Raw genomic sequence first — 15,667 nt, 5'->3', positions numbered from 1 at the left:
AGCAGATACGCCGCCCCACTGACATCGGCATCACCAGCCTCCACTGGGGAGTGGAAGAGTGAGATAATGGAATGGAGTGTCCGGAATGCTGAACTGGAGAACTCCACACTGCAACATTTGGTTGCAGGTTCCACATCGGCACCAATGTTGTTGTTGTTTCTATACCACTGTTTTGCTGATAGGGACTCAAGGTGGCTCGCAACCCAACAATGACAATATACATAGAAGCAACAACCAAATTAATAAGCTACACCATAAAAAACAACTAGCATAAAAAGGAGCATAAAACACAAGTTTAGAGTACGGATGGGCAAAGAAGATAGATCTCCAGATGTTTGGGACTTCAACTCCCAGAAGCCCCTGCCAGCATGGCCAATGGTCAGGAATGATGGGCGTTGACATCCCAAACATCTGGAGATCTACTTTTTGCCCACCCTGGTTTAGAGAATCTCAGCAAACAAAACAGGACCCTTTAAATTGCTTGGCTCTTCTCTGCCTCCTTGAATGTCAAAAGGGACTGAACCAAGTTCCAAAGGTACAGCACCAATACCAAGAAGGGTTTGCTCCATGTAGCCACCAGTCTCGCCTCTGAACTTGAGAGCATCCAGGGGAAACTCTCCCCTGAGGATCTCAATATCCAAGAGGGTTGACCTGGGAGTAGGCATACCCTAAATGTGCTTCCAGACTAAGGGCTTCATGTGCTACTAATCAAAAGGCATTGTGCAGCTATCCTGTCTTTTCTTCCTTAATGGATTTTTTTTTTCAGGTAAGAAAAGAAATGGAAGAAGCAGTGGGAAAACACAGGAACATTACAAATGGAAGACGACATCTGGCTCCCCTGTAAAATTCCATGTTTGAGGCAGGGTGATCGCACAATGCACCCTTACATGGAAGCACTCTAAGATACACTGGCCCAGTGAACAGAATATGAGGCATCGTTCCTGTAAAATCTTACAGACTTCCAAGACAGTTCAGAATCACTTTGCACCTTTGCTCTTTCCTGTATCAGTCAGGCATCATACCTTGCTGTGAGGCTGATAACGGGCTATATGAGGATGCCAAAAACAGCTTCTGTTTCTTTCATTCATTTGAAATAAATACATGAGAACCCGATGACTAGTCCCAGCAGCTGTTTTGCTATCAAAATGAGGCATAATTAAGAGCTCCGACGCTCAGGTGACACCACACGATTTCCTCTGAATTAATCTCCAAACTAGACTCTCTAAGCTATTTTTTGTCCCTTCAAATGCCTCTTGTTTCAACATTCAGTCATGTCAATATTCTCTAATCACTTCCTAACCATAACATACTTTCAACAGAGCTTAATTTCCAGCATCTTCGTTTTCCCAATGAGATATGCTCATGGGGGTGGGGGAACACCCATGTTTAAACGTGTTGACATTAGTTTCTCTTTTGGAAAGAGATCTCAAGGTTAGCAGCGTGACTCTGTGCCTATTTACTCAAAGGTAAGTTCTACCAAATTAAGTGTTACACATCCAAAGGATTGCAGTCTAAACTGTAAAAGTGTTGGTGAATCCCATTAAAGGCATTTCTTCTAGGAACCTATTATATTTACACAGAGCTTCCAATGCACATTGTACTCTGTGAGCATAAGTAAAAAGAGAAAGAATTTGCTTGAATGCACAGATTATATTAATAAGTCTTAAGAAATCTAACAAGCATGATAACAGCACAAGACAGTTTATACAAAATCCTCAGACAGATACTAGCTTAGTAAGCCCAAGTACTCCAGTTCGTAGCCATTTTACAGATATTTGCTCTGAAGTGGTGACCCATGCTTCCTATAGTGGTATCCACAATTAGGTAGCCTGGCATCTGTTTACCATTAAGATTTTAATTTGTAGGTGGCCCCTACGAAAACCACCACAAACGTTACTGTATTTCTCTTCTCCAAAGTGTTCATCAACTGGATCTCTATAATTAACCACAAGATCAAGCCTATAACCACACACATGGGGCTGAAATGCAGGACCTTTGGCCTGCAGGCAGAAGCCTTTACCTCACAGACTCTTCATTGAAGATGAAGCACATGGCAGGCCCTTTATTCTGACTCTCACACAGGCCATAAAAAGCCCAGAGTTGGCCTTAGGTAAGCTAATATTTGGCCTTCCAATTAACCATTCAACCAAACTTCAAAATGGGCTATATAGCCCTAAATCAGAAGCCCAAGTCAATCAGAATACGCTCGCATTTCTGTTGATGACTCAAGATTTCTCAATTTACCTGCTGCTTTCTCACCACTTTCCCATCACCTGCTATCTGATCCTTTTAAAAACTGAAGATGTCAGGGACAGAACCTGCAACCTTCTTCAAGCAAGGCACATACTCTACTGTTGAGCTATGTCTTCACATTTGCTTTTCTCTGCTCACCAAACTTCTGCCCGCAACTTCTAGAGAGCAGTGTGAAACCGTTTTTCTCTTTCTGAAACAATCGGAGGACACCATGCAGTGTTGATAGGTCATGACCTCAAGAATCACCACCTCATAGCTGAAGCAGATTTTGGGATACATGCCCCCAAACAAGGTTAACACACCCGTTGTGACCTGAAACACAGGCCCTGCACAACTGTGTTGGCTAGAACAAGCTTTGGGAACAGAGCAAGTGTGAGTGAGTGCTTGTGTGTCGTGACCTGGTTACAAAAACACAGCTGTACATTTATTTTTTTGCATTGCCAAAACTGAAAAGTCTAGCCTGAGCAACTCTCTAAGCAGCTCTGGAAATTTTCCTTAACCCTTCCAGATAATGTGCGATTAAGAAGTTCACAGGTGAAAATAGAAGTCTGAATTGGAAGATGGCAACATACACCCTAACACAGCCTTCCCCAGCTGGTGCTGGTTGAGGGATGATGGGTGTCCTCCAGATGTGTTTTAATCCAACACATCTGGACGGCACCAGTTGGGGAAGGCTACACTAACCAGAAACATAGGAAGCTGCCTTATACTAAGCCAGACCATCAGTCCATCTAGCCCAATATTGTCGACACTGACTGGCAGTGGCTCCCTAGGGTTACAGGCAGGAATTTTTTCAGCCCTACCTGGAAATGCAGGGGATTGAACCTGGGACCTTCTGCTCTACCACTGAGCCACAGCCCTTCAGTGAGAACCCGATCAAGTAGCATGAACACTATCGGATCATGCCACTACTCTATCTATGCCACTATTCTGCAGAAGCATAGAAAAGCTGGAGTATGTGGTATTGGCCACAGAATCAAGCTTCCTAAGAATCTCCACTTTAACTTCTTGGGTTTAAGCAAAAGCGATTTTGTGGCCCTTATGTGGCCATCTATACAAAGAAGGGTGTACAACTGCCTAGTATACTCTCTAAGATTGGGTGGTTGGGTAAGATTTCCAGTGGCTGGGGTAGGGCTTCAGTGCCCTGTATAACACCTTCCCCTAACAAGCAATAACAGAGCATGCAACTTAGCATAATCTCCATAATTTATTCATCTTGCAAAATCCAAGTTATCGTTGCACAGATTTTTTCTGCATCTGAGTGGAAACATGTGGATATAATATACCCTTTGTACAGTAACTTTAAAAGGAAAAAACGGCTGAACCAGCTAGTAACAACTTTTTAGTGTTGGGATGCTAGAAATAGAGTTTCTATCACATAGTTTCTATTTGGTTTCCGTGATGTGATTGATTCTTGGCCATTTCTGCTCACTCAGGGGGGTGGGCAGGTTGCATAGTAAATAGATGGTAAATAGTAAGGATGTTTAACCTATTTTTAGATTACAGCTACTATCAGAAGAAGTGTTTGCTGCATATTGATTTCTTTGTCGGATACTTCTAAACTGGTCGGACATAATCTAAACTTGCTTAACCCAGCTAGAACGGAGGCAAAGGTGGATCACAAGCAAAAACTCTGCAACTGAAAGACTTCCACGTCCTCCTTGTGACTCTGCATTTAGCGAGCCTGGCTCCTTTCACAGAATCACAGAATAGTAGGGTTGGAAGGGGCCTACAAGGCCATCAAGTCCAACCCCCTGTTCAATGCAGGAATCCATGACAGAGCATCCTTGACAGATGGCTGTCCAGCCTCGTCTTGAATGCCTCCAGTGTGGCATTCAATTACTCCCTAGGTAATTGGTTCATTGTCGTATTGCTCTAACAGGCAGGAAGTTTTCCCTGATGTTCAGCCAGAATCTGGCTTCCTGTCACTGGAGCCCATTCTTCCGTGTCCTGCATTCTGGGTAGGGATGTACAAAAGTTCTGCCACGGATCTCGGGGAGGCCGAATGCCAGCACATTCGGCCCCCCGAAATCAGTGGCGGAACGGCCCGCCACCCCCCCGCCACCCCCCGGGACGAGACTTACCTTGGGCGGATCTTCCTGGCGGCGGCGGCGGCAGCTCCGGCGGCTGCCGGCCTTCCGACCGAATGCCGCCGCCGCCATTTCCAGGTTAAAAAAAACAAAAAATAAAAAAACGCGATAGGCTACGTAAAGATTTACGTAGCCTATCACTGCTAGTTTTTAAAAAAACACCGTGATAGGCTACGTAAATCTTTACGTAGCCTATCACTGCTGACTTAAAAACAAAAACAAAACAAAACACACGCATATGCAAATGGCGGCGGCCATGGCCGCCGCCATTTGCATTCCTTATTTTGGCACATCTTAGTCTACGTAAACATTTACGTAGACTAAGACGGCGAAAATAAGGGGAATGCAAATAGCGTAGACGCTATGCTATTTGCGTTCCCCTTATTTTCGCCATCTTAGTCTACGTAAATGTTTACGTAGACTAAGATGTGCCAAAATAAAGAATGCAAATGGCGGCGGCCATGGCCGTCGCTATTTGCGTACACGCGTTTTTTGGTGTTTTTTTAAAATCAGCCATGATAGGCTACGTAAACATTTACGTAGCCTATCACGGCTGACTGCAGGGACTGCTAGCCAGCGGCCAGATGTCCGGCTGCTGGCGGAGCCGGCCAGCGGCTCCGCAGAATTGCTGCGGAGCACAGCCGGCCGGCCAGGATTCCAGGGGGGAGGAACGCTTCCCCCCCGGCCAGGATTCCAGGGGGAGGGACGGAACGCCTCCCCCCCACCATTAACATAATCCGGGGAAAGGTAAGTCACTTTCGTACATCCCTAATTCTGGGATGATCGAGAAAAGATCCTGGCCTTCCTCTCTGTGACAACCTTTCAAGTACTTGAAGAGCGCTATCCTATTTCCCCTCAGTCTTCTCTTCTCAAGGCTAAACATGCCCAATTCTTTCAGTCTCTCTTCATAGGGCTTTGTTTCCAGTCCCCTGATCATCTTTGTTGCCCTCCTCTGAACCCTCTCCAGTTTGTCTGCATCCTTCTTAAAGACTTTTTTGCTACTAACTTTGGTTCTGCAATGCTGGCTTACATCTAATGCCACCACTTTACAAATGCTGATAAAGACACAGGAGAGAAACATGGGATGAGGGGCTGGGCTGTAGCTCATCAGGAGAGCATGCCCTTTGCACGCAGGTTCAATCCCTGGCATCTTCAGGTAAAGAAGATCAGGTAGCAGGCATGGGAGGGGGAAGACCTTTGAACTCGAGATTCTAGGGCACAATAGGCTAACAGTCTGACACAGACACACTTCCTATCTTCCCCCTTCCTGCTCAACCATTACAATTTGTCCTACTGGAAGTGAGCAAATGCATCATTATTTTGAAAGGTGTGCACACAAACCAACACACCTCACGGGCCAGCCTTGCAAATAGCATGGAAAAGCAAATTTAGGCCCAACTCATCTGTGCTCCACCTCCTCATTTTTTCCCCTATCGTGCAATGCAAGACACGGATTCTTTCTCTTTTAGCCTTTGTTAAACACACAGCAATACTATGCAAGTTGCAAGTCCAGCTTTCCAAGGTGGAAGACAGAGTAGAGGATTAGGAATGTATGATTATGATGATGGTAAATTGAGACACTATATAATGTAATGGCAGAAGAGGTATAGATTTCCTTTTTCCCAGCCAGTGCCTCAAAGAAGTTGGTGTTGGTGACATCTACTTACTTATTTCATGTAAAACATTTATACCCTTCTGCCTTTCTGCTATCAAGCCTTCAAGGCAGTTTACCGAACCAGAGTAAAAATATCCTCAATCCAATCCAAATAAAAACAAGCTAAATCCATGTGACCGCAATCAGCAAAACAAACAGAGACAGAAATAAGATAATGGTGGTGGTGGGAGAACCATTCCCCAAATGCTCTAGAAAATAAGACCACTGTGACTTGGAATCTAAAAGACAGAAGGGCCAAAGTTGAATGTGCATTTCTGGAGAGGGTGTTCTACAGTTGGGGGCCCAACATAGAAAAGCTCTGCCCCTTTGGGAGTATCCAGAACAGGACCTCAGATGATCACCTTACAAAACAGGCGGGTTATACATGGGATAAGGAGGCCCTTCAGATATACATATAGCAGGAGTGAGTAAGGACAGCAAAACAGACCGATTTCAGATATTCTAGGAAAACCTTTCGCTAAATGAACATTTCTGGATAGTGATAATATCCAACAAGCCTTGAATTCATTCAAACTGAGAAGACAAAAGCCATAATCTTCTTGTGTTACCTGGGCTTGCCCAATAGTAAACTTGCACAAAAGTGTGAAAGGAGGTGCTTGCACAACAAAAGCCTCATCTGAAATCAGCCTACCTCATTCACAGAATTTTATGGGGGTTCCAGGCATCATCATCTTCAAATTGTACCCCTCCTCTGCTTACCCACCACTTCTTCCATCTTTTCTCTTTCCACAAAAAGATCCGCTGAGGAAAAGATGGAATAGGTGCACAATGACCTGGCTTACACATAATGCTAACCCATGGTTTATTTAACCCAAGGTTTGTTGCCCTACCCAGGGTTTGTCTGGCAGATGATCAAACAAACCATGGTTTGTTTTATCAATCTCTGGGTGTTTTGTTTCTCTCCTCCTTCGCCTGCTCCCTCCTAATATCCCTAATGCCTTTGTGGTGCTGTAGTACTGGCATGTAGAGCAGTTAAGTTTTTGACCGCTCTTGCCCAGAACAACCCAGAGTTCACAACCCAACAACAAACATAGGTTCTCTTTCTGGGTTGTTTGTGGTTAACAAACCATGGTTTGTTAGAGCAGCTGCGTTTAACACATCACAACAACCCAGAATGCAATAACCCATACCATGGGTTAGCGTTATGTGCGAACCACGCCTATGTCTTATGACTGGTATTGTGATTGTCCTAGACAGAAGGAGCCCTCTGTGTGGAAACACCCAGTATTTGGTCACACATGACTTTTCACCCAAATTTGTAACGTTTCTGCTTCCTCACACCTTCAGACAGAGATTTGTTGTCTGATGGAACTTTTTATGGTTCTCTTCAAATCCAGCAACTTAATGACTTTATCTTGGAGTCAGGCGCCTCTTTCCCATAGAAAGGCAAACATGCATATATATGATTATCTACACATGCATCAGCTTAACAAAAGCAAGCAGACCCACCCTGATCATTCAAAGCTATAATGAAGGTAGCCAGTTCCACACCCATTGTGCAATCAAGCATTTTGAAAGGAATACTATAATTACATGTTGCACAAATAGATAACAGCTCCGCTATAAATTCTGAAAATACTACTCAATGTCAGAATGCTTAGTCGTAATGGCACCTGCCCATTAAATTTCATTATCTAATATGTCACACCACTATGCAAAGAGAGACATGAATCTTCTTCAAAAATATTTCTCAGCAATGTATTAGCATCTCATATCAACAGTGTCCATCTTTTCAGTGGGCTATAAAGCAATTCACACCCAAGATTTGGTTTTTACCAGCAATATTTCATTTAGCATTATTTCCTCTGAAGCATATGACTGGAAAGAGTAGCCATGGATTACTCTGGTTTGTCCGTAACCAAATAACAACCTCACTTATCAATTAGTGTGCTGGACTTCTCATGGAATTTCTCAAGGAGCCAACGAATTCACATCAGCTGCCAGTCTCCAGCAAAAGTTGAGTTAATGGGAACTGGATTCTCATATAGACCTCAAATGCTTTTCTCCAAGAAAGCTCCAGAGAACAATACATGATATATATATATATATATATATATATATCAGGATTTTTCATGGAAGAGGAAAAGGCACAGGCTAAAACTGAAACCTTTGTAATCATGAAAAGAGTACAAGGCCAATGAAAAATACACACACTGGTCTGAAGAAGGCCAGTGGAAAAGCTGTGGTATGTTTAAAATGCAGAATATATTTGACTGGAATTGTGTTTCATTGTGGTGCCAACAAATCATGTGTAATCTTTGTGGGCACAAAGGATGCATTCTCCACTCCCTGACTGGGAGGATATCTTGCAACCCTTAGTGCTTCCAGATGAAGCTTTTATCATGCCATCGTCCTCTGCCTCATTCATGGAATTTTATCAGAGTGGGTAGGTAGGCAGGGGTGAGACATTGTCGTCTTCATCTCATAACCCTTCCATGTTTTATTTATTTATTTATTATATGTTAAATCCGCCCAATAATGAACATTCTCTGGGTGGATTACAAACAGTAATCCACCCAGATAATCTCCCATCTCTTCTATTTTTTTTCCTTTACACAAAAAATCCATTAAGGAGGAGAAGACAGAATAGCTGCACAATGTATTTTGATGGGTACTGCTAAGAAGCCCTCCATGTGGAAGCATTGATGTCCTCTATGCAAAGGGCATGCCTTGACTCAAGTTGTTGATAAGGGGCTTCCAACTTGCACAATGACATTGCAAAGTGCTGCCAGCATGCAAAATTGGCGTCTTTTAAAAATGGGATTTTGCTCACATAAATAAAGCAACAATGCTCAAAAATCAAAGCAAGGTTCCACAAACATACTATGAAAAATGATTCAATGCATCAAATTAAATAAGTTGTTACACAATGTCAGTCTCAGGTGTAAAACCTTGATTTTTATGGATTTAAATTCCCCTTATTTGAGTTTTGTTTGGTTCTTCTATGTAAAGCACTTTGGGGGCCCTTGTTAGGGCTGAAAAGTGGTATAAAATTATTTTACAAATAAACTAACTGTTACACATTCACAACCTGGACATTTCTGCTATTTAAAATTAGACATTCTCATTTACACTAAAGGTGGGCAAGTTACTGGGGTTTTTGAATTGAAGTTCTGCTATCTTCTCAGCCAGAATTCCTAAGGCAGCCTTCCCCAACATGGGGCCCTGCAGATGTGAACATAGGAACATGCCTTATACCGAGTCAGACCGTTGGTTAATCTAAACCAGTACTGTCAAGGTGACTGGCAGTGGCTCTCCAGGGTTTCAGACAAGAATCTTTTCTAGCCCTACCTGGAAATTCCAGGGACCTTCTGCATGCAAAGCATGTCCTCTAGCATTGAGCTACTGGCCCATGATAACGCTGGCTGGGAATTATGGGAACTGCAGTCCAGCACAGCTGGAGGACGCTCATTGGAAGGACAGATACTGAAGCTGAAGCTCAAATATTTTGGCCACCTAATGAGAAAACTCCCTGGAAAAGACCCTGATGCTGGGAAAGACTGAAGGCAAAAGGAGAAGGGGACGGCAGAGGATGAGATGGCTAGATAGCATCACCGATGAGATGAATATGGACTTGAGCACACTCCGGGGGAGAGCGGAGGACAGGAAGGCCTGGCATGCTGTGGTCCATGGGGTCACGAAGAGTCGGACACGACTGAACGACTCAACAACAACAACAACAACAGCTGGAGGACACCAGGTAGGAAAAGGCTGTGTCAAGGGAACTGCTAGTAGCACGCACAAGACTTGTATTACAACTGCTTGATATGGTCCTTCCTCTGTTCAGTGCCACCAAACCTACATTAACTGAATGGACTGGCGTTCCTGCACTCCAGCAAAGCTGTGACATTTGGAGAGAAAGGGAAGGGGAAATAGGGGGAAAATATGGCCAAAGTGGTAGAAGCCTACCCCTCATGCTGCCAGGTAGCATTAAGAACGTAAGAAGAGACATGCTGGATAGACCAAGGGTTCATCTAGTCTAGCATTCTGTTCACACAGTGGCCAACTGGCTGCCCACAGGAAGCCCACAAGCATTAGCACAGAGTAGCGCACAGGTGTGACACTGCAGCAACCTGGGGCTGGACGTTTAAGCACCTGAAGGGAAACAAGCCCTTTGCCACTTCCTGAGGCCTAATGGAGCAGGGGTAAGGACCCTGGGCTCAAGAAATTACACACGTACCCCCCCACACACACACACATATGAATCCTTTAAGCTGTAAGGAGGAGGCATGCCCTCCACACCAAATTCTGCTACTGTGAAACTTTAAAACACTGGTCTTCCGCCGACGGGACGGGGTTCACAACAGCTCTGAGGTGATTATACCAGCAGCACTACCACCATGTGGCTGAAAATTAAGAAGTAGGGGCCACAATTTATGTTTGAGCTAGAGGTGGGGCCTGGGTCTACAAAGGGTGACGATGACTGCTTCAAAAAGATCCTTTGCAGGTGGAAGGATACACATCCCTCAAGGCCAATGTGCTTCCTGAGGATTTATAGAACCTTATTGGGGGGAGGGTAGATTGGGATTAGAAGATCTACATCCCCAGGTACATGTTTTCTGAATGTAGTTCCCTCCTCACAAAAGTTGTGACGGAGAATGCCTCTTCAGGGTTTAAAGGATTGTGGGGGATGAGGGCAGGACTAGCCTGATGTGCATTTTCCCCCCCCCAAAGGTCCCCACTTCAGATAACTGGGAGCCAACTAGGAGCCACTTAAGAATTCGTTATAAATCCTGGGAAGGGGAACAGTCTGGCTTCAATCATACAGTCAGAAGTGCCAGGGAACCACTACCCAATCCATTGGAGGCACCATGAAGTTGAGAGGCTCCTGGCGGTCTAAATCCATTCTGACAGAGAATATCACAGACAGTGGGGTGTAGTGGTTACAGTGTTGAATTAGGATCAGAAAGACCCAGGTTCAAATCACCACTCAGCCATGAAGCTCACCGGGTGACCTTTCTCAGCCTATCCTTCTTCACAGGTTTGTTGTGAGAATAACATCGGGGGGACGGGGACGTACACCACCCCAAGCTCCCTGAAAGTATATAAATGGGTGAGGTATTAATATAATAAATATGTTCCGGCTTTAAAAAAGCCCACACACAGAATATGGACTAGTAGACTGAGCACTAGATTTGAGATTGGGATCTGTGTTCAGATGAGTGAATAACCATGTGACCTAAGACATACCACTGTTTTTCAGTTAGGAGATGTTCGTAGTTTTCTCATCATTTTAGAGGATAAATGAGATAAGGAAGTCTTCCCCGTCTTGAGAAAAAAATCTAATTAAATATATACCAAAGAATGGGTCATTTAAAGACTTCGGCAAACTCCACAGCTGTCAGCAAAAGCTTTGCAACAACACACTATAGCTTATTCTAATCTTTGGCATTTTGTGCACACTTTAAAACGTTTCCTATACCTAAATCCCACTCCAAACAACACATTTCAGCACCATTTTCTCCCAACATTCCTCAGTGTGTTATGAAGGAATGGGTATTTCCCTCCCCATGTTCCTTCAAATTCCCTTGGTTTTTCAGATGAAATTACTCTTAGTAATCTTCATAAGACCAGGAGCTCTGAGGATTTGGGATTTTGTTTTGTTTTTTTGCTAGGGTCAGCTGAAACGTAAAATACAGCTTAAAACCAAATGCAGAGTCAACTTTGCCGTCGATAATATAGGCCACAGCCACAAATGAATTCCTGAATCAGTGAAACTTAAAAAGTGATAAACCTGCTCTTTCAGGGCTGTGTCTTGCTGGGGGGGGGGGGAGAAAGGGGTGATTTTCTACCCACTCCTTTATTTATTTCATTTCATTTCTATACCGCCCAATAGCTGAAGCCCTCTGAGCGGTTCACAAAGCCATAACTTCGGTGTTTTGTTTCAACAGCAACCTAGACTCCATGGAGAGGATCAGAAAGAACTTTGCTACTAATTCCACGTGTCCATGTGGTAGTATGCCTGGGCTTCCCATTTAAACACAGGCCACCCTCTCCATGTCACATGACAATTCATTTTTCAGACTGGAGGGCCTTTCAAAAAATGGTTTGCGATCTGCATGGAGGCCTTCTGTTGAAGGGTGCAGGGGAATAAAAAAATCATCCAGGGCATCTTTCCCCAACCTGGTGCCTTCCAGATATGTTGGACTACAAATCCCAGCATCCACCAGCCAGCTGATCCAGGCATGCTTTCAATTCTGGACCATATCTTGAAGCATCTAATCTAATATATCCTAATAAACAGACTCATTCTCCAAATGTAGATCCTTATGTGGACAAAATGGAACCATGTCAGCAGCCTTAAGGAAACCCCAAGGTTTGCAGAGGTACAGTTTTTAGAGGGGGGGAAAACCCTAAGGGGGAACCCAAAAAAGCCAAATGAAAACTCAGCATGGTCAGAGACCATGGAATGTTGACTTACTATTAGAGGGGGAGAAACCAGAGAGAGAAATGTAATGAAGCATCCAGGATAAGATGGACGGCTAGAACCGAGGCGCACTCCATACTGCAACATTTTGTTTCAGTCCCGCTTGTATTAATCCATTTCCTACAGCACAGATTTCGACCCAAATTCTTTACACCTAATCCAAGCCAATGTTCAGTTTGTCTAACAGCATTTAAAGTTTGGACAATTTTATACATTTGTATCCAGTGTAGTATTCATTTCTGTGAGCCCTCCACAAAGATCAACAAAGTACAATGAATGAAAAAATATTAATAAGAGAAAAGCCAATATAGAATCATAAAATTGTAGGCTTGGAAGGCAACCAAACCAAAAGAGGACATTCTTTGGGCTCCATTTCCATTTCTGACAGGAACCACATACCCTGTCTGTGGGACAGCGGAGAATAAAAATAAGAAATATATTCAGTGTGGTTTGAACTTTTGACTGCTTTGTTTAGATATGTGATTCCAGAAAACCGTATATATGATGGGTTCATTTTTATTTGGAGCTTTGTCAAATCCTGCATTAACTTAGTACTTGTTCCATTCATGCCAGAGATACACCATATGGAACACATGACACCAGAACCTGCATCTTCCAACACAATCAGAATCCGATTCTAAAATTAGCAAGAACAATCTGGATCCACATGACCCCAGAAGAGCAATAATTTTTTTATATCGTTGTTTTCACATGAATGAAAAAACCAAACCAACAAAACACACCTTAGCGATAATTATGGGAAAAGATGCATCTCTGAGACACCCCCCCCCCACTCCCCAAAATAAAAGCCATAATTGATGGAACGCAAAGGATGGGATTAACCCAAGTAGGTGAGAGATGCTTTCTATCACTACATAGCGATGGCTTGGAGCAATACACTGGAGATTTATATGATTTGGGAGGGAAAATGCTAATTTCTGTACTATTGGAATTCTATACCTTGGAATAATATTGCTTCCAGAGGATCAGAGGGAAATCTTCTATTCAGCACTTGAAGACTGTAAATCGCCAGAGGGGATTTCAGACAAAAAGACCACTCCCTCTTCCCCCATTTCCTTGTCCTATTGTTCTAAATAGCAGGGTCCGAGATGGGCCCCTTATCACCTTTTAAGGTTGAACCTAGCCAAGGTTACAATGCCTGAACACAGGAAAAACAGCCTCAGACCTAGAGAATATAATGCATCTATTCTTTTGAAACACATGGCCTTTCTGCACCACTAATGCTCACACGAGCGAGCATCAGAGTCACCTCATCGTGGTTATGAGCTTCAGCGTGTAACGGTCCTTAAAGGAAAAAACAACAACAAGAATGCTCGCACTTACCTTGCAATTGCTTGAATCTTCCTTCTAATTGATTATAATTATATGGCACTGAAGCAGTGTGACCAGGGGGCAAAGGCCCTGGGATACTAGCGGAGTTCTGTAATTCCATTTAGGGCCGACGTGGTGTTAGCGTAAATTCCAGCATACAAACAACGTGGTTTTTTTTAAATGACAGTAGATGCAGTCGTGTTTCTGAAAAGCCCACCGGTTGCCCCAACATAAATCCAAGCAGATCTCGGCTATGTAGCACCCCTCACACCAATTCCCAGAATTCCTTTAAGAAAGTCTATTTTATCTGTTCCAGCTTGAATACCAGATTCGATTCAAAGCAATCCAGCAGGAGCGGATGGCATAATAACGTATGCAAACTCACACCAGCATGGTTTGGATTGCAATCCTCCCTTGCGGCTACGAGCAATCCTTTGCTTCAAGTTGACTTCGGTTGCCAGCCTGAACTTAACGCAATTATGCAATCACACACAAAAAAGACCAAGACACAATAACCGCCCCCCACCCACCCCGCGATCGCAAGTCAGAGTCAAAGCCAACGCAGAAGCAGCATGGGGCTGTCGGTCGCCTGCCCGCCCTCCTTCCTTCTTTTCCCAAGCCTCCCAGTAGCTTACACACACCTCAGCCCTTTCTGCTGGTTTGCAACATCATCAGTAGCCACTCTCTGTTGTGTTTGGTGATGATGTCACTTGATTAGCATAAAGTATTTGTAGAGGAAACCGAGACTGTACCAAAGAAAGAAGGCTGGAGGAGGGGTGGGGAGGAGAACAGGGCAGGAACTTTGGTGATTATTAGGCGCTCCAGACAGTTGTTGGAATCCAAAAAGCATCAGTGCAAATCGACACGTTCCAGCGTCCAAGCCGGAGGCGAAGACCTTGGAGCGAGTTTTATGCTTCCCCCTGGACAGTTTGTTAAAAGGAGAAGAATAGACACCCAAGGACACACACACAGAGCAGAAAGACAATGGTACCTTCCTACACAAAGCTGGTAGCATTACAGTCTTTTTGTTAAGAGCCTCATGTAACGGAAAAGTCTCAGATTACTATCACACGAAAAAGAGGGCACTTTCCTTCCTTGATCTTGCAATGCGAGAGAGAGAGAGAGAGAGAGGCTAGCTCTCAGGAGGCAGAAACACACATCCCGTATTTATCATCAGGGGAAAAAGCATGCAAACATACATACAAAAACACTAATGGTGCAATCCTATGCAGGTTTAGACAGAAAAAAGTCCCACAACTTCCCGCATTCCCAAGCCAGCCATGGGAGTTTTTTTTCTGTAAACCTGCATAGGATTGCACCCTAGCAGTTGGGAAGGTCCCCCAGCAATTTAGAATCGTTTTCATTGGAGATGCTAAATATTTTGACATTTGGAAGGAGGGTGTGGATCTCTATCCAATTACATTCATGCCTCCTGGTTATTACAGCAATGGCTTTCCACGGATTACACTTGGAACATAATTGCAGTATTTCTACTTATTGTGTGTTTTTCAATTAAAATAAGGACATTTCCTCCATATAAGGGCTTGATTTCTAAATGAAGCCTTTTTAGTACAGACAGATTAGCCCCCTTCATGAGATACAGGCCTGACAGGGGGGTTTTGGACAATGACTGACATAACTAATGCATTACAAAAATAATAATCCTTGATCTCAAAATGGGGCAGCGGCCTTTTTTCTAGTTATCATCAGATCTCAAACTTCCAAAAATAAGAAATATGCCAGGATAGCTATGCTGTAGAATGAAGGGTGGGGGAGAGGAGGAAATCGAGCGATAGTGTTAACATTTATAGCAGCAACAAGTGTGGAGACAACTGATTTGTATTGTGCATCTCTTGAGTACTCAACACTCAATGCCACAGAACTGAATGG

The 15,667-nt window shown here is 43.7% G+C and overlaps 1 protein-coding gene across 3 annotated transcripts in view; it reads right to left on the bottom strand.

The window, feature by feature from the left end:
• The window catches only part of SPTBN1 (spectrin beta, non-erythrocytic 1), a 265,559-nt gene that overhangs the window by 142,615 nt on the left and 107,277 nt on the right, over nucleotides 1-15,667 (bottom strand). The window contains exon 1 of one of the 3 annotated variants that reach the window (XM_084829250.1): nucleotides 14,419-14,479. The exons of 1 other annotated variant lie outside the window; for it this stretch is intronic. Coding sequence is in view for 1 of the 2 variants with exons in the window: in XM_084829249.1 (XP_084685375.1) it covers nucleotides 13,790-13,898 (109 nt within the window). In the remaining variant the exon portion in view is untranslated. Of the gene's footprint in view, nucleotides 1-13,789; nucleotides 14,394-14,418; nucleotides 14,480-15,667 lie in introns of those variants that run through there. One more of the 3 variants, XM_084829249.1, reaches the window with a different exon arrangement.

The sequence above is a fragment of the Heloderma suspectum genome, chromosome 1 (assembly GCF_057233095.1).
Source record: "Heloderma suspectum isolate Gila_16-S chromosome 1, 16-S_ref, whole genome shotgun sequence".
Classification (NCBI taxonomy): Eukaryota; Metazoa; Chordata; class Lepidosauria; order Squamata; family Helodermatidae; genus Heloderma; species Heloderma suspectum.
The sequence above is the reverse complement of the archived record's forward strand: the minus strand, read 5'-3'. Positions and strand labels throughout refer to the sequence as shown.